This window comes from Gorilla gorilla, chromosome 3, assembly GCF_029281585.2.
Source record: "Gorilla gorilla gorilla isolate KB3781 chromosome 3, NHGRI_mGorGor1-v2.1_pri, whole genome shotgun sequence".
In the NCBI taxonomy this organism is placed as follows: domain Eukaryota; kingdom Metazoa; phylum Chordata; class Mammalia; order Primates; family Hominidae; genus Gorilla; species Gorilla gorilla.
Window position 1 is genome coordinate 153,441,605 of NC_073227.2, and position 20,558 is coordinate 153,462,162.

Genomic DNA, 20,558 nt, shown 5'->3' on the forward strand with positions numbered 1-20,558 from the left:
CCAGATATTAATGATTTTCCAATTTTGCAAAATTAGGTAATATTACTCATAGCATAGCTTTCTAAGTTCAGGATAGGAAAAAAACATTGTGTTATAATAAGCAAATCTCACTTAACTAGGTTTTAGTAGGGAAAAGTTAGATTATCAAGCAAAACTAACATTGGAAAGACAGAGACTCCAAATTCTCTCTTTCAGTTTGTACCATATTCCACACTATAGTGTACAGACTATTTAGCTTAGTGCTTCACCTGTTTGAACTTCCTTTTTCTTTATTCCTATTTCTTTTTCTACATTAACATTATTCTGTATTATTTATTTAGATATGCCTTCTATTTATTCTTTTATGAATAGTTTTCTTTTTTTGTTCTATCTTCCACCCCCTCCTTCTTGCTTTTCTTTTTTCTAAGCCATTTGCCGTCACCAATGTTGTTCATAGAAGGGCTTTAAACACGAAGGCAGCTGCACAGAGAATCACATAAGCTTTTTCAGTTTTCCACTGCACCTGGCTCCATGTGTGAAATTCTTCGCCTTGACCACTGCTCTGTGGCACTTTCTTTCTATAGCCTTGTCAAGGTGCTTCCCGTTTTTTTCAGTGCACTATTGATGTATTGGTTAGATATGGCAGTAGTCCAAGGAGAAGTGGTAAATGCAGACATAAACCATCACAAGAGGAAAAACTGATTAATCACAGCTTAAACAGCCAAAGAATTGGACTTTAAAGAAATATATTTTCAACTTTATTATATCATTAGATTAAAGCATAATTATTTCTTCTATTTTAGGATACAGATAGAATATTTTAAATTGTATATTCTTAAACATTTTAATATTATTTGAGGTATATCTAAAGTGATCTGTTTAGTAGTGAGAGGTTGCTTTTTCCGTTATAAAATACCTACATTGTCAATAATGCTAAGCTTAATTATAAATTTATTTTTAATACCTTGTGCCTTTAAAAAAATATGTTAAAGAGAGAATCCTAATAAGTGATTGAATTACTTGTTAGACATTCTCTGAAAATTGTCAAATTTCTCTTCAATAATTTTTTCTTTCAGTTATAGGAGAACTTATCTTCCAAATATGTTTAGTTTCTAACTAATTACAGATATAATGCATGGTCAAAATTTGGCTATGAATTTTAAAAATAAAGTGATTTGATTGGTCAGTAATTTCAAATTAGTAGATAAAATATATCATTGAAATGCATTAAGCCAGTGCATTACTACAATATCAGCAATAGAATTCTTGGTTTATTATAAACACAAATACCTATTTCCAAACTCCATTAAGAATTTAGATAATTGCCAAATTTGATTTTGGGTTTATATATAAAATGGATTTACACCAGTATTTATAAAACCTTATTCACTAGTGAAACTTTGAGCTGCAACTTGAAAATGTGGAGAGATTTATAACTGGAGGCAATAGAGAAGACAAAATATTGAGAGGAAATGGTGAAAAATATATACATTTTGAAAGATTATTGGTAGGGAGAAAATTTTGATGGGCATATTTTGATTTTTTTCATGAGTGAGTTATGTTAATAACTATCTGCTTCAAAACCATGTTTTTCTAAAACATACTGCAATTTTTGTGGTTACAATTAATGTATTTTAAGTAGTTAAAAGAGGACTAGAAATCTCAAAAAATGAAAAGTTTTATATCTCCTTTAAAATTAATTTATCATATTTGGAAAAAATAAACGTTTTGAATGAAAGCTTGTTGCACAAAAAGAAATGTTCACGCAATATTGTATTATGACAGTCACCAAAAAAGTAGCACAAATTGAATTCTAAAATTTTTGAAATCACAATTTGGTCTCAATGGAAATATCCACTGCCTGTGAGTATACAGGACAAGTTACTTGCCAGTTGAAAACCATGTACTTTAAAATTTGTCTAAATATATCTTTGCATAACAGGCAGTCTATCACGTCAGCTATCATCCCTTGCAGAACAGATTATTTATGAAAAGTGGAAAAAATAAATAACTAGAAAAAGAGATTGCAAGTAAAAGGTATATGTTGAAACATTTATTAGATATTACCAAAATTTCAAAACTGAGGTTTGGAATAATAGACATTGGAGACTCTGAAAGGTGGGAAGACTGAAGCCACGTGAGGGATGTGAAATTATCTAATGAGTACAATTTACATTATTCAGGTGATGGTTACACTAAAAATCCAGACTACACCACCATAACAAAATTGCACTTGTATCCCTAAAGTCTATTTAATTGTTTTTTTAATTTAATTGAGTTTTGGTCTGTAATTTTCTGTTGTAAAATCCCACAGTTTCCATAGTAAGGGCATTTGAATAAGAAAAAGAAAAATTAAGTTAAACTTATTAACTTTTGAGCTGCCAATTTGAGCTATTAAAAAATTGTAAGAGCAGTGTTAAAGTTATGCATTTTAATATATCCTAGCTACTGTAATATCTGGCATCCCTGTGCATCATAAAGTCATTTATCACAACAAAACTTAAATATGCCTCTGCTTACTTGGTAATTAAAGTACTATATTTAATGGGACTAGCAACAGGAGATAAAAGATAAAATGTTAGTTATACAGTATCTTCCAAAGGTGAGGAATCGTAATGGAATGAATTTATGTAGCTCTCAAACTATATAACTACATAACAAATGAAAAAATCAATTTTAATTAAGTTTTCTGTTACTTATCTGAAGTTTATTGATTTACAATTTACGTTGTTTTAAATGTTTGTTTCTATGTCTGATTTTTCTTCCTGAGAAATAGGTACACTTATCAATAAAACTGGTGAAACATTTATGTACAATTTGAGCCACCTTACCTTTCCTTCTAGTTATATGAAGCTGTATATTATTACTAAAGGACTTCCACTTTAAAAGGATTAATTCATAGATTTATTAAGAACATTATTTACATGTTTATTGCCTCTGTAGAGTGATACTGTTCATTTAACAAAAAACTTTTTCTATATCCTCACTTTTTTTTTTGCCATGCACATGCTATAGTTTATTTTTAATACAGATTCTCAACTTGTGTGAACTTTACTACATAATCTAAGGAAATTTTAACCAAACTCAAATAATCAAAAGAGGCAGAAGAAAAACATACTTGCCAGATAGGAAAATAGGCACATTGGGGTATAAACTACATAAAAGTAATTTCTACCAAAATCAAGCAGTATCCTAATATATGTTGACATACTAGATTATTAAAATTATGTGTGGAATCGTCATATTCACAATTAGAAGAGTAGTTGGGCCTAGGTGCAAAAAAAATATGTGAAAGGTTGTATATTGCCTTATCTAGCATATTTAAAGTGATATTTAGTCGTCCTGTGAAGAAAAATGATATTAGTTCTAATGTATATTGGAATGTAATTATATCAGCTATTCAAATTGAGTATATGTTTATTTTAAAAATAAATAATTGCTCATAATTATTTTACTCTTAAAGACGTTTCTACAATTAAAAAAATCTATGTTCCCCCATCATTCTATTAATAAATAGGCAGCACTTATCATGTCAAAATATCAATCTTCTCTCTGGTTCTGTAGCCTCTACCTAGTTAGTATGTAAATGTGTATCAGGGACATTCTAGTTCCCTTTCTTTTTTTCTTTTCACATATCTTCTTGCAAAATTAGGATAAAGGAGTGAGCTTCTCTGGTGTCTAGTGAAACATTTACATGTTTTACATGCTGTTCTCAGTCAGATTCCTTAATCCCAGCTTCAGCTCACGTTTCCCTTCCTCAACAGTTCACTGATCAGTAATTTATTTCCAGACTTATACAGGAAAATTATCAGTGAAATATTATAATCAAAGTCAGACTTAGCATTCTACATAGTTTAATATAAAATTTTTAAAAAGTCATTATGCAGTGAGATTAATATATGATAAGAAGCTTGGTGTTACTTTTTTAAATTTATGTAATTTGCTGTTCTTAACTCCAAAATACTAGAGTTAAGTATTAGATAATCTAGATAATCTAGATAGTGTTAGACAAACTAGAGTGTTCATAATTTTGAAAAATTATTTTATTTTATATATGCAGATAACATATACACAAATACACATAAATCAATATGTAACAGAATACTATCAGGAATTTAAAAACCAAAACTTGCTCAAGAGCTCAAATCACTTGTGGTATTAATAGAAGTAACAATCAAGTATGTTCATTAAATAAATATTCTTTTGATTTAAAAAATGTTTTTCCAGACTGTGCATGGATTCGAGTTTCTTTTCTACAGATTAATAATATACTTTTGTTTTTCAAATTGATCCTCTTTTAAAATTTTTTTATTATTTTTTCTTTTTTAAAAATATTATTTAAAAAATAAAGTGGCCTACTAGGCACTGTCATTCCACACCCAGCTCCATGCCAGTGAGCCAGGGAGCTTCTTAGCCATTTAAAGTTTGAGAATAGGTTGAGATTGCTTTGGCCCTGTTTTAAAATATCTGATAGATATGTTACTATGTTTAGAAAAACATTAAAATGCTATTTTTGTTTATGTGTTTTTCTGTGTAGTGCTATATATATCAGCATTAATATCAAATAGTATTCTGTAGTGCTTGAAAATTCTTATGCTTTGCTTAAGAAACTGAATGACCTTTCTTGATCATAATCAGATAATATTTATAATCTTGTCAATCTAAGGAAGACAATGAAATTTGAACTTGTCCTTTGAAATCTTGGTATTATAGGATTAGTAAGCAAACAACTCTTTGTTGACTAGGACAAGTGTGTTCCAATATAGAGCAAGTAATAACGTATTTGTCAATAGTATCTGCAGTTGATTTACACTGCATTTGGTTACCTTGGTTTCATTAATTACAGTCATTTGTTCTGGATTTGTCTAAGGTGGTAAATAATAAGTGGTTTTTAGTAATATGGACTACCAGAGTGTCATTGAGGAATACCTTTAGGAAGTCATTTCCTAGAAACCTCGGAAAATATGCTTTTAGCTGCTGATGAAATTGTGTTTTATTCTTGTTTTTTACTGATTTTCCTCTGTGTATGCCACATTTCTGTTGAATTTCATTTTCTGCTTCATATTCAAATTTCATAATCTAAATATCATTTTTGGTGCTTGGCATATTTCTTATGTTTATTTGTTTTTAAGGAAAAAAGTCAGATATTTATCATTGTTAGGGATCATGGATTTTAAAGCTTTTACACCTTGTTGTTTTATCTGTTATGAACTTCACAAGAGATTTTTTAAAAGATGTCTACTATTTTTATTCACCATTTCCCAGTTATTTAAATTGTTTAGAGCCAATATTTTGCCCAATACCCTAAGTAGTTTAGAAACATCTATCTCAGAGGCCTCTTTGCCAGAAGAGTCTTATCTTTTACATTTGCAGATCATTTTCCCTTTTTAAAGTGATGAACAAAAATGAGACAAAACAATATTTGGTTCCTGTCAGGATAAGCCAGGAAAAATTTGTTAAGACACCTTCACTTGTCACCCTTTATGCTACCTGTAATCTTACACTGCTAAGTAACTGGTCATGTTGGTGAAGACTGCATCCGTAGTTTCTGTTTTCTGCTTACAGGTATGGATCTCTTCTCCAATTGCACTGAGGAATGTAAAGCTCTGGGCCACTCAGATCGGTGCTGGATGCCTTCTTTTGTCCCTTCTGATGGACGCCAGGCTGCTGATTATCGCAGCAATCTGCATGTTCCCGGCATGGACTCTGTTCCAGACACTGAGGTGTTTGAAACTCCAGAAGCCCAGCCTGGGGCAGAGCGGTCCTTTTCCACCTTTGGCAAAGAGAAGGCCCTTCACAGCACTCTGGAGAGGAAGGAGCTGGATGGACTGCTGACTAATACGCGAGCGCCTTACAAACCACCATATTTGAGTAAGTATTACACAAAGGGCTCTGTTAAAGTGTTCCCTTTGAGGAGATAAAGTTCAACATTCCACTCTTTTTGGTAAAAATGGAGTTCAGGTTTTTTTAAGAAATAAAGATAAAAGTGACTGGATGCTGGCAGCACTTTAGGGCAATATTCTTTATTTAAAATAATAGATTCCTCTAACATTGAGACGTTAATAATTGCACTGAGCTCTTTCAAAATATAGGACTATATTCTCCAAATTATTTTATATAATCATTGCGAACAATAAAAATGCTTTGAGATTCCATAATATATTTCCTTTGAGGATCTTGGTAATGAGAAATAGAAATATTTTTCTTTTAGTTAATGGATGAATATTACTGGCAATTCAATATCTTGGTCAAACTACATAAATAATGTTTGATAAAGATAAAACTCATAACAATCAAAAGATGACTTATCTTATATAGCAGATCCATCCTACATAATGTTTTATTTCATCTACTACAAAAATAACTGTGGAACTTATAAGCTAGAACAAAAGATGAGACAGATTGTAGATATGTCATTTCTTTTATGACTGATGAAATTGAAAAGTAAAAGAGTTTTTAAAAACTTAAAGAAAAAAACAGAGGAATATTTATTTTAGCCTTTATGAAGTATAATGTGAAAAGCAAAGATTGAATGCATTGAGGTTGTGGCTACTAACCTGGACATAGATAGAGCAAATAGACAAGTGTTATATGCTTAAAGGAATGGTCTTTTATTAGATGCATACATTGTAGTGACAATAGGTGGTGTTTTATGAAGGATTGTTTTCAGCTTTTCAAATTACTCAGAACCACAAATACCCCAGCATGATGTACCACTTTAGCACTTCAGAACCAAAAAATCATTTGTTTTGCTTTATTTTTTAAAGTTATACAAAGAGAGAACAAATACTTAAAGAGAGGAAATATTGAGATGTCTAAAATGCAATTTGGATGCTAATGTCTTAAGTTTAACTCACAAATCCACACATGCTAGTGAATTAAAATAGCCTAAAATCAAACTTTAATAAGTGAGGAACATGATGCGATCTTTGCCTCTGAAATTGAATTCTGGATTCAAAATTTTGTTTATTATTAAAAGTAAAACTTTTCCAAATTTTAAACAGCATATTTAACTACTGTTTCACTTAAACTAAGAATGTACATTATAGAAATACATTATTAATCATTTCAAGGCAAAAAGTGAAGGGTATATGATTCAGATTAATAAAAATTTGCATTTCTAAATAAATACAAATATTTGCTTTTACCATATAATAACAGGTAAATCTACTTCAAATATAGTGGGAAAATCAACTTGCCCTCTTTTGCTCTTAGTGAGTACTAATCTTGGTGAAATTACACTTACATATAGACCTGGAATTTTGAACATTTACAAATATCTTTTCTTTACTGACTAGATTTTTTTATTAATAAGACTAATGGAAACAATTTTTATTATTAAAATATTAATGCTGCATATATTTTAATGCAAATTTTTCTATTTCTTAAGAATCTGGTCTTTCATTTAGAAATCTGATTCAGGGTTTATGAAATTTATTAACATTTATGTGTGTTGCTAAAAATCAAAAGAATGCATCTATTATTTCACCAGGAAAATTTTAATTATTTGCTCATTTATATATATATATATTCATATATATACACATATATATTCATTATATACATATATTCATATATATACACATATTCATATATATGTGTATATATATGCACTAACTCATTCCAACATATATTCATATATATACACATATTCATATATATACATACATATATTCATATATATATGAATATATATATGTTGGAATGAGTTAGTTTTTAATAGTAGTTTTTTTCCCTAATCTGTTTTAGCCAGTTCACACGGCTCAAAATTTAGGGTTTGGGCTGACGTGTGACCTGTGGTGGAAAATTTGCAGAAGAATAGCTATTTTGTTGTTTTCACTTCTGCTCTTCTTAGTTCTTCATACAACTTTAATCATGTCTAGACTGGTTTTTTTTTTTAATTTAACTTTTAGTATTTAATGTCATCTTAGAGTCATCCAATTATATTTAAAATTACACCATGACTCTGACTTAATAATCATAAAAAATTTATGGTTAGTCTGATAATACAAACTCTAAAACAAAACTATTCCTGACCATTTTGCCCCTCAAATTCATATGGTGATAGTTTTTGATACTTGTGTCCTTTTTCATTCAGAATAGAAATAGTGTCATCTTCTAAGTCTAAAGCAAGTCCCTTACATAATTAAAAAAGCTAAAAATTGACACTACTTGCTTTTAATCAGAATGTTTGAATAATTATTAAAGTTGTAGAGTTTTTTTGCTAAATATGCAGTTTCATAATGAATATAATGTACATTTTGATGTTAAGAAAAATAGCAGTATATTTAGTTATGTTTTTGTAAAGCTCTAAAAAGCCTAATGAGACTGTCACTGTCATTTATACAATAATGACAAGGAAATGACGATATGCTTAAAAATACAAAAGAGATCAATGTCAGTACAAATAACTTGATTTCTATACCTCCGATTGCTAAAGTTAAAACTAAAAACTGCAAGAAAACAACTTTTACACAAAAATAGGTGGATGCAAACATTAAATAATATACTTCATGTTCTTAAAAATATGCTTACACTTACGTTTCTTTTTATTTTAATGTATTAACAAAAAACCCATGAAGAGTATACATGATGTATTTAATAAAAGGAGACTTTTTAAAAATCAGGAATAATTTTGAACACGTCATTCAATACTTGCTGAGTTATTCATGAGCACTTTCTGAGCTTGCTTTCTCTTATTTTTCCTATAATGTTGTAGTTTGCTAAGTTGATATGGAGCAAAGGGATACACTCAAAGATTGAGTAAATAAATTTAAACAGGTAGAACATGGCCATATATTCAGAAATGCCGTATTTAGATTTACCTTAAATGTTAATGAATTTCAGTTTTACTTTACCTTTAATTTTCATTAGCATAATTAAAAACACGAAAATACCACTTTCATTTTTAATTAAAATTAATAATTGCCTACAACACTTTAAATAATCATGTTAAAATGAAAGAAAATATTTTCTGGAGTTTTAAAATAACATTGCATTTTTATCATGAACATTTTAAGGATTTGTTTAGAATCAGACATCTTATTTTAAATGATTCAGTCTTTCAAATGGCTCAGTAAGTTATGTGTAAAACCATCTGGATAATCTCCATAAATAAAAATATAAAATGAATATAAAGTCAAGAATGTAATTGACAAAAGTTATATTATTAGTATAATTTCAGAAAACCCTACTAGTTAAAATACTTTAATATTTTTGTAGTCATTCCTGCTTCTGATTTTGGCTTTATACTTTGAACACCATCTATTAAGATTTTTGTCAGTAAATGAACATGAAATTCAGTTCCTATCAGCTTAAACTATACAGTAATAAAGGCGTAAGTATGTGTTATTTGGATACTTGTTGATTTCTTGCCAATAAATATAATCAATTCCTAAATATTGAAGACAATCATAAGATACTCAATACAATTACATCAAAATATACTTGTGAAAATATTTCTTTGTCATACAATGATAAATTGGACTGAATAAAGTGAAAAAAACTGCATGATAATGACTAAATTTCTAAATCAATGGAGCTTTCTAGAGTCTAAAGGGAACCATTTATTTTCATGGCCCATCCTGCCTTCATATTATACAACATTTAGACTAGTCCAAGTATACTAAAAATCATTCTGGTTGTCTCCTGACCTAATTTTATTTTTGCCAACTTGTTAATCTTCTTGAAATTTCAACTTGACGCACCCATATGATGATTAAAAAAATAAATTTCTAAAACAGTGCATTTAAAATACTGCTAAAACTTATCTAGACCTTTTATCAATAAACTTTATTTGAGGGAAATTTTTAGACATCTATATTATGTCTATGTGCACTTCAAGTTTTTAGTTGATTGAAATTGTAGAACATGTTTTGTTTAGTAACATTTCTTCCAATCCCTTCATTATCTCAGCCTGCCTTCTGTGAGTTTTCATAATTTGTTGAACTCAGTAGTGCAGTAAGAGCATACATAGAATTCAAAATAAAATGACTTTTCTTATTGATACACATTACCTTCATACTTATGTACCTCTGTATAGTGTTTTCTCTAGGATTTGTGTTTTCCTCTAATGTCTTAAATATACTCTCACTATCCAATGTCAAAGTCCAAAAATAAATATTTTTATAGAAGGCCTTGCTTTCATATAGGCCCATACACCACTAAATTAATGGACCTCTCTTGTAGGATTTTTTCTTTTTAACTTGATATGTTAATTTCTGATTAGTTCTCTTCCATGTTGTGCTACTATGTGTACTCTGTTTCTGAGGTGGGTTTTTTGTTGTTGCTGTTCTTTTACTCTTTTATATACATACAGATTGGTGAACCTAATTTTCTCACTTTTTCAGTTTATTTCTTTGGGACAGTTTTATGGCCTTAGAAATATACTAGTCATTATATTTTTTTCATTAAATTCCTTTATCCAGGAATTATGAATAAATCTGGCATTATCAAAAAGTTTACTCACTTCAACTCCATGAATAGGAAACAAATGGTAACTTGACATCAGAAAAAAAATTGAACCCTGTTCATTTTCTCTATCTGAATTTTATTATATTTTATGCTACTTATTTTAAAAATATTACTTATTTTATTGTATTTGGTGAATTTTATTATATTCTACTTCTCTGAAAAAAATGGTTTTCTATTCATAGTTCGTGTTATTCCTCCAGTTAACTAACTGATGCAGCAGTTGATGGGAACTTCTCTGTAACACTAGATACATGAGATATCATAATATTTTTTTCTTTTTCTTTAGTTGTTGTATAGTCGTCTATCTCAGCTAGTAGAATTTAAAGTGAAAGGTATAAAAATCTGTGGTGCAGATATGAAACACAGCAGTTGTTTTATATATAAATATCTGGTCATTTCTGTAAGCAATTTTTTTTTTACTTACTCAGACATCAGTACTTCCCTGTGACTTATTTCAAGTCATTTAAAATTTGTGCCTGTGGGTAATTTGGAACTAGTTTCATCCAAGAAATTTCTATTCCCCCAGTTAAAGAACAATTTCATAGTTTCTTTTATCAATATATTTATCTTTATAATTATCTGTAATATTTAAAAGTGCCATTTTAATGACTTCAAATTGAATTGACTTTATTTTGACAATTTGACCTGTGGTTCACCCCAACCTTTATATTCTAAATATTCAAAACTTACACAATTATAAGTACTATGTTTTGCAACTGCTTTCTCACCATTTATTAACTTTGCTAAAATCTGCTCCAGCTCTACTACGATTTTTCTTCCCAATACAATTACTCCCTTGGCATATTTAGACTCATTATCCAGCTATGCATATTATAAATGCTAAATAATTATGTGATGAAAAATGAATTAATGGGCATTTTTAAAGTATGCAAAATTTCATTAATGTTGTCATTACTTATTCATTCATTTATGCACACACTCAGTTGTTGATACCTCCAAGCAAACTTTATTCTTTTCTTCTAATTTTTAAAAAATGTTTTAATTAGTTATATTCTTTTTTAGCTACACCTACAGATTTTTACATAGGGAAGTAGAATTTAAATTAATTCAAGCTATTGAAATGCACCCAACTGGGGCGTTTGTGTAAAATATCATGGAGTGTTTCAGGACTTTGAGATGTTAAATTTCTTTTGATTTGTTCTAAGAACTTATTTCATATCCTAAGGCAGAGTTAAATTGTTTCATGTTTCTTAACCCTTTTAGAATTTTAATTACTCCCCATTCTTCCCCATCTGCAGTACCATCTTTCTTTTATTTACTAGCAGCTTAATATGTTAGCTCTCATCTTTCATCTTTTTATAAAGCTAATAGTTTTATATTTTCCTCTAGTTTAGTCACTTTTTTCTTTATTTAATTCCCATGTAGGATTTATTTATTTGCATTTTAAAATTACATTTTTGAGTTCACAGATATATGGTTAAGTAAAATATTGTCATTTAAGGGCATATAGAGAAAACATAATCGATAAAAGTTAATGACACCACTTTTATTCAATATTTTATAGTTCTTTAGTATGACTCTTCAACTGTTTTTCAAAGCAGTTTATCTCATGCATATTTAGGACTTCTTAGAATTAACATTTAGCGTATTAACATTATTTATATACCTCATTTTATATTACATATCGTTTTCATCCTCTTTCTTATTTTGTACATTGACGTAAAACTGTGTAAGCATTTGTCCATCATATGAGCTTAACAAAATAAGACTATCAATTAAAATATAAATAGAATTATTCAATGAAAAGAAATACCTACTTGGGAATTTTTTCCTGCCTCATCATACTGAAGATTTATGAGTCAAAATTTAAATGTGTTAAGTTATAAAGATATTGTAAATAAGTCTGGAATCTACAAATTCATTTGCCTATAAATATCATTAAACATTATTCAGTACTCAATGTGCCAGACATTTTTTGGGTGAGTCTTCGTCATCTTCAATCCTTTTAATAGAAATTAGATCATGTCATTTAGATAATATAGATTAGAAACTGTTTCGAACACTGAGATTCACTGTTCAAGTTTAAATAATATTACTGAATTAAGATTAAACTCAGCATAATGTGAGTCATTTTAATGTTTCCTGGAGTGTAACAAAATATTTTAGGTTTGTATTGAGTTTCATTAAGACTTCCTAGTCACCGTAAAGCTTGACCTACTTCAATTTAGGTGAGGAGAGTGTAGGAAATTCAAAAACCTTGTCTCCCAAAACGTAATTACATACCAAAGGACATAGATAAAAACAAATTATAAGCTAGAAATGTTGCAGATAAAAATTAGGATTTTATTTATGATTCTATAACTCGTACCTTATATGACATCATGTATATACATTATGTATGGTAATAGCAAGGCACTTACCCATACTCTTTCTCTTAGAGATACAGTTCTTTTGACTGTATGGATTGAAGAGACAATATTTGAAATTAACTTTCTAAAGTGTCTATATATATATATACACTGTTACACAATACAGTGTTTAAATTATCAATGATAACTTTAAGTCATTCAACAAGGGATTATAAATACATTTTATATGCTCTGGTTTCATGATTCAGTGGTATGGATACACTCACATACATTTACATCCCATATAGAATCATTAAATTTTTAATCAGCTAAATTTAATTTTTAATTATATCTATCGAACAGACTTTGATTATGTGCAACATAGGATTCAATGTATTTAACTAATGGCTACTTTATTATCAGAAGCTGTTAACATGACAGTATGGTGCTTGTTCAGAAACAGATACATGATTCAATTCATTTTAGTATATTCTTTTTGTTTTTGTTTTTTTTTGAGATGAAGTCTCTCTCTGTCACCCAGGCTGGAGTGCAGTGGTGCGATCTTGGCTCACTGCCACCTCCACCTCCCGGGTTCGAGCGATTTTCCTGCATCAGCCTCCCGAGTAGCTGGGACTACAGGCACACGCCGCCACACCCAGCTAATTTTTTGTATTTTTAGTAGAGACGAGGTGTCATCCTGTTAGCCCAGATGGTCTCTGTCTCCTGGCCTCGGCCTCCCAAAGTGCTGGGATTACAGGCACGAACCACCTCGCCCAGGTAGTCTGTTTTTTTTTTTTTAAGGTATTGATTGTTAAGTTTACAGTGCTTAAGTATAGCAAAAAAAAACTATGACACTGTAGATGAAACAGGTTTCTGGTTCTAGTGTTTATGTATTATGAGAAAGGCAGTATTTTTAACTGCTAGTAAAAATGTTGTAGTCAGTAGGACGTTTTCCCCACCTTAAGACTGGCCTGAATCTTACACTAGATTCCAATATTACCTGTGTTTGATATTCATCATATATTTTACACAAACTAGAAAATTAGCTTTAATTTATCACCAAGTGTTTTAAGGCTCATCTATATGTCAGTCACTATATTTGGGCTGAAAATTACTTTATTCCATAAAAACATTTTAAAATGTTTTCATCATATTTTTCAACTAAGTTTCTTTAAACAAGATATAAGCATAGAAGTAACACATAACTAAAATCAATATTAAATACATATTTTCTGGATTAAATTCTGAATCACCTTGGATACAGAAATAGTCAAGATAGAGGTGCTCTCCTCTTCTAACAAAACATATGGGTTTGTTTCTTAAAGTGCAACACATAGTAGAAAGTTCTGAGTCAACAATGGCAACAGTAGACAAAATAGATATAATAAATTTGTCATGATGATATATACCTGATGGTGTATGTAAGCTTAAATGTTTCACAGGTAGATTTAATTTGAATGGTAGGAATAAGTCTATAGATAAGAGAGTTAATGTTACAGCTTGGCAGTTGCCAGACATTGTATACTTAGAAAATGTATAGAAAACTTGAGGCTGACCTGAAAAATTAGGATAAAATTCTTGTATATTATTTTCACCATTAATAAGCCTAGTTCTGATTCCAGAATTAATTGCCTTGTTAGTCACTAGTAGTACAGATTTTAGGTCTATTTTCTTTAGAAATGCATATCAGATGATTACATTAGAGGCCATAAAATAGCTTTATCCTGATTCTTTACTTACCTCAATCTTTTTATAAAAATACAGTGGTAACAGAGGACAATATTATACAGAATCTGGAGCCTTCTCATAAGTAATATTTTAAAATATTTTTTAAATGATGAATACTTTCAAGCATACAATAGTAGAGAGAATAGTGTACTAAATCTTCCATGTTTTCCATCACTCAGCTTGAACAATCAACTCTTGACCAAACTTGTTTCATCCAAACACTGATACAACTGCTCCTTCGTTCAGATGTTTCAAAGCAAATCCAGAAGGATTCTACTGTTTAATCCATTAATATTTACACTTTGCTTGTAAAAGATAAAGTTTTTGACATAACCACAACAGCAATATTTCTTCTTAAAAATAATTTTTTTTACTATCATTGGTTATCTACTTATTATTTAAATTTCCATAATTTTCTCACATATATTACTTATATTTGCAATTGATTTGATTCATGACTGAAATCAGCTTTACAGGTAGCAGTTTTTTTATTTTAAGATTTTTTAATCAAGGTATAATATGCATATAGAAAAGTACAAAAATCGTAAATGTATAACTCAAGAAATGTTTACAAAATGAGTACACCTGTATAGTTACAAAAACATTATCACATATTTGTCCAGTAGCCAAAATATTACTACTGTAGTATGTCAAGAAATCCATTCTTCTGCCCACTTACAGTTACTACCACCCAAAGCATTACTACTATCCTAGTCTCTAACCAAAAATTAGTTTTTCTGGGGTTTCAACTTTATATAATTGGAAAAATAATGGAGTATGTTTGAGTTCCACTAAAATTTAATAGACAGTTATTTCCTTGATAATATAGGGAAAACCATCTGCAGAGCATAATAAATACCAGTGTGTGAGCAAAGAGACAATTTAGTTAGTATTAATTATCCAAAGTCACATTGCCTCCTACCCTTAAACCTAGAAGTGATACATGCTTTCTTCATCATTTTGGAAAATACAGTATTCTTCTTGGATATCATTTCTCTATCTTTGGAGTTCTCTTTATGGCTAGTCTATCAGAAATGCTTTATACTTGTCTTCATATCTTTCTTATTGATTGAAACTTAATCCTTTGTTAACTTAGTGGCTTTTATTGAAACAAATATTTAAATATATTAACTTGAATACCATCTAATAGCAAAAAAGTAGAAAAATTGAGGTGTTTGTATTTCATTTTTCTTTGAACGCAGATTAGAAGATTGTGACAAATTGTGGACTATGATGCTTAAAGGAAATTTTAAATAGAGTAAAGAGATTAACGTTTTGGGAAATGGCGTATCTGAAGAGAGTTTAAATGGCTCAAGGAATTCTGAATTGAGAGGAAAAGTAAAGAGGTGACATAATAAATGTTAAGCATTTAAACAAATGCTATATAGATAAGATGGTAATCAGTTAATCTGTCTTTATGGAGAGCAGAAAAGAGGAAATGTATCTATATAGCTCCTGTGAGATTTAAATTCCACATTACAGGAAATATCCTAACCTTGACATCAGTTCTTGGTCCTGAGGGATATGGAAACATTTTACCTAGAAAGCTTTATAAACTATATACTTTTGCAGATGCCATCTGTGATTTGGTGAAATATCACGTTCTAGCTGTGCATTGTATTTTCCCACGAAATGCCTTTCCTCATCTGCATCTGGCAAAGGAGGGAAAGCTTCAATTTACTTGGAGGTGAAGATGAGACAATTGAAAAAGCATTGGCTTCATTTCCCTCCCTTCTTGTTTCTCTGGGAATGACTTTTTATTTTTCTTTCTTTGGAATTTTTTAGAGGAGAAAAATTTAGTTTCTTAAAGTCTTTTTTTTTTGTCATCTCACATGTTGAATTGCAATGGAGAATGAAATGTCCAGGAACAAATATTAAGATATTGTAGTTTTCAAAAGAGATTTGGGAAGATGCATAGAGTATAAATGCTGAGTATGAAAATGTCAAATATATACACATCTAATAAATACCATAGATTGTGTGTATTAAAAAGTATGCATCATAACTCGCAGGTTTAAAACTTCATGTTGTATGTAATAATAGCTTACACATTAAGCTATTATTATACAACGAAGTCAGTTGACTCTAGATGAAAAATATCTTAACCTTGTCTAATATTGAGTCTTCTCTTTACTACATTGGCTTGAATGAGAATTTTCACTTTTGGTATCACGTCATCCTCTATTGAAGTTTAAGGCAATCCATGGTGGCAGTTAGTATAGAACAGCTGACAATTAAATAAAAATGAAACACCTATTATTAATCATCCAAAGTCATAATTGCCTACTACCCTTAAACCCAGAAGTAATAGATGCTTTCTTCATTACTTTGGAAGATAAAAGCAGATCTTATATGCCGTATATAATTCTATCTGGAGTTGATATTTGGAGATTAAATTATAATATATCCTAGCTTGGTAATGTGGAAGCATGAATTAGTCAGACACTTCAGAAAAATAAAATGAAAGAGAAAATAATCAAATGGAAAACTTATGTTGGCTAAACATTAATACTAAATTAAATAATAACAGAAGTAACTACCTACTGAGTGTCCATTTTATAGGCATGAGTAAATGAAATAAGACAAAATAAAGACATCACTTTTGTAAATTGTTACAAGGTGACAGTTCTCTTCTGTCAAGGATCACAGTTATGTCCTGTGAAATAGTCTATAGTAAATAATTTTAGAATCAATTTATAAATATTTTATATTATATAAATATACATAATTTTATATAGGCAAAATGACTGGTATTAGACAATTTAGAAATGCCTTTTTTGATGGATTAGAGTGAATTCTAACTTCTTAGAGCTTGAATTAAGCTAATGATTGAGGAAATCTATACTTTTAAGTTATATTATGGAGTGATGTGAAGATAATTATTTCTCAAGTTATAGCAACATAATATTAACTCCTATGGAAATTATTACAAACATTAAAAATTCAGGCTTATATTAGAATTATTTTTAGAAAACACTTAACATTGAATAATGTAATATTTGCCTCTCACAGTTAAAATTGAGCTTGAAAAAAAAATTGAGCTTGAAATCTAGTAACATATTCCTTGATAATGTAAATCACTCTCTTTGTAGTAATTTTTATAGAAATTGTTTTCATAATGCTTATAAAAAGTGTGCTTATATATCCAATATAGAGAAAGATTACCTTTATTTTTTTCAAGGAAACATCTAAAGTAGTTACAAAGGCATATCATATTGTTTTGAAGTTAATTTTAAGTCTGTGTTCTTTTTTCTAATCTTTTAAGTTTCTTCTCATTTAACTTACTTTCCTTTCTAATTTCAAAGGGACATCAATTGGCCCTATTATTTTTAGTAGTGTTATTTATTGTAAAGAAGCACCATAACAATTTAAAACTGTAAAAACTTTTTAACCAACTGCTTTAAGCAAGTCTTCCCAAGCTACTGACAAGAACAGTGTGACCCACATTCAAGAAAACTTGTTGTTGGGCACAACTGTTTTCCAAGCACAGTGGTCTTCAGTTTTGTTTGGCCTAGAACTAGATTATAGAAATGTTCTCATGGCCTGGAGTATAGGAAAATGCTTATGTTTCATGAACTCATCACAGGCTGATATATGGAAATAAGATTATTATCTTAATTTAAAATACCAATTTAATAGCCAAATAAACTGAAATACTCTTAAGAGATCTCCATAGGAAAAATAAAAATACTATCAGAACTCTGGTTGATAATGTAAAGGGAATTAGATCAACTTACTTGCTAGTGACCACACATAGCCCAATGCATCCTCGTTTCATGTTAAGTGATCTGTACCTACTGCACAAATAAAAATATTCCAATCAGGTTATCTCAGTGTGATATGCTCAGGGTCATCCTGGAGACACTGAAAAATGCAAAACACGAAAAAATGCAAAAGTGTTTTGAATGATTGTATCCTCCTTCCCTTCTCCAAACCTTATGCAAATCAACAGTCTTCCTTTGAGATTTTTAGCAATGAGTAAACCAACCTTAGGCATATTGGATTACTCCTGAAAAGTTTTCAGCTTTAAAATGTGCCTGAAGCACAACGTGCTTACCTGGTTGGATGTGGTATACTTAGTAAATACATGCTTGAAACATACCCTGTTCTTATTGCTTTCAGAATAGGTTTTCCCTAAGCATCACTAATTTTACCATTTTGACTTTATTATAACTTGTAATTTTTAATTTTAGAAGATATCATTTTTATTTTGTTCTCCAAGTATGCCTTTACCTCCTTTGAACTTATAGCCTACTATGGATTTATGAGTGACCTTTGTACATGTTCTCGCATCAGAGAAGCAATGTGGTGAAGAGCACGAGTTATGGGATCAGTCAGCCAGGTTTCAACTACTGACCCAGCCAGATACTAGCTGTGGGACCTCTCTAATTTCTTTAACCTTCCTATAATTCCTTTTCCCCATCTGTGACATGCATCCTCCAAAGCTCATTGTGGAAATTAAATTCTTTAACATATTTAAAGCAGTGAGTGCCTGCCCAAAAGAAGCACTCATTAAGTGTTCAAGGCAACCATATATTCAGTTAAAATTGGAACAATGACATCAGCCTGAGTATGGACAAAATTACAATTCCGGGCTTAAATAGAACTAATTATGCTCTCTTTTACTCCCAGAGAAAAATCAGACTCCAAATGTTCTTTTCACAATATATCACTATTTTACATCTGCAGTGTATATATTCTTTGACATAATACATGTTTTAAAAGTACAGTCTGCCTATTTTTCTGTTCCATTCAAGAAAACAATGGAACAGATATTATAGAACCAAATACATAATGCTCAGCAAAGATTAAGCTTTGTTTGTTTCATGTGTTAATCACAAAGCATGATTATAACTTTTAAAAGTTCATATTCTCATTATTTTACTTAATTTGTATGCTTACAATAAGTAAAGATACTTGGTTATATACAACAGTGAAAATATCTGAAGAATACTCATTTTTCAAGCAACAGATTTTTATTTCGGTATAGGAAATAGCATATTATATTTGATAATTGTAGAAAAATAAAGGATTTCTATTTGCTCAGGCAAAAAAAATTAAAATAATGAAAATCAATGTCCATATAGAATTTGACTCATCTATGTTTAGAGAATTGTATTGGCATATTAGTGCAAATTCTAGCCTTATACAAAATATTGTTACCCTAGAGAGTTCTGATAGCCCTGTGTAAAAGACATAGATGCCCGAAAGTGATCAAAGTAAATGAAAGCCATCTGTTAGTATGAAAAATAGTCTTTCTGTAACATATACCAAATATATCTATATCTGTTACAGATCAATATTTGAACACATAAAAGCCTGGAGATACTTTTGCCTCCTTTGTTCTTCACTAAAATCTTATTATCTAATAAACCTGATTCTCACAATCAGCTTTCTATTTATATTTTTGTACATTTGTCTTTCAAAGTGACACAGAACTAACAAATAGTGTCACAAACCCCTTTGAAAAAACCCCCAAACTTTAGTTACAGCTTATAGTTTATTCAATGGGCTCTCTGTGTAATTCTCATGTTTTTTTGATTCTATGTGTTTCTGTCTTCTAACTTCTACATCAGTTTTGCATGTACATCACCAGTTTGCCCAAATAACAAGAGATCTAACAACTTTTAGTGCCCAATTTCATTTCAGAATCATTCTCATTTATGTTTATTCCTCATATGAAAAGAAAAATTTCTCATTTTTTATACAATGATAAAGCTCTTGCATTTAATATTGCTATTTCTAGCAATGGAAGAAATTAAATATTAAACAAATGTAATTGTTTTTTAATCTAATATGCTTGTGAATGCAATTGCCATAGTCACCTGCAATTAAGCATTTTCCTCTTATCAAAATGCACTAGTTTTCAATGAGTCTATGTTAAATTTCTCATCGCATTAACAGAGGAACATGATATTTAATTTATTAGAATAAAATATCTTTGACTGTCTTTGGAAAAGACTCCTTACAGTGTAATCAAGGAAGAATTTGCAGAGCTCACTTTGGGGCCACTATTTAAGCACTATCTGTGTGATTTTTAATGGATAGAGACCAAGGGCATTCTAGGAG

General features: G+C 29.8%; 1 protein-coding gene across 2 annotated transcripts in view; it reads left to right on the forward strand.

Annotated features, from left to right (window-relative positions):
- PCDH10 (protocadherin 10) overlaps window positions 1-20,558 on the forward strand; it is a 58,298-nt gene that overhangs the window by 7,373 nt on the left and 30,367 nt on the right. For both annotated transcript variants that reach the window (XM_019025941.4, XM_004040387.5), the window contains exon 4: window positions 5,545-5,850. In XM_019025941.4, the coding sequence (XP_018881486.1) occupies window positions 5,545-5,850 (306 nt within the window). The remainder of the gene's footprint in view (window positions 1-5,544; window positions 5,851-20,558) is intronic.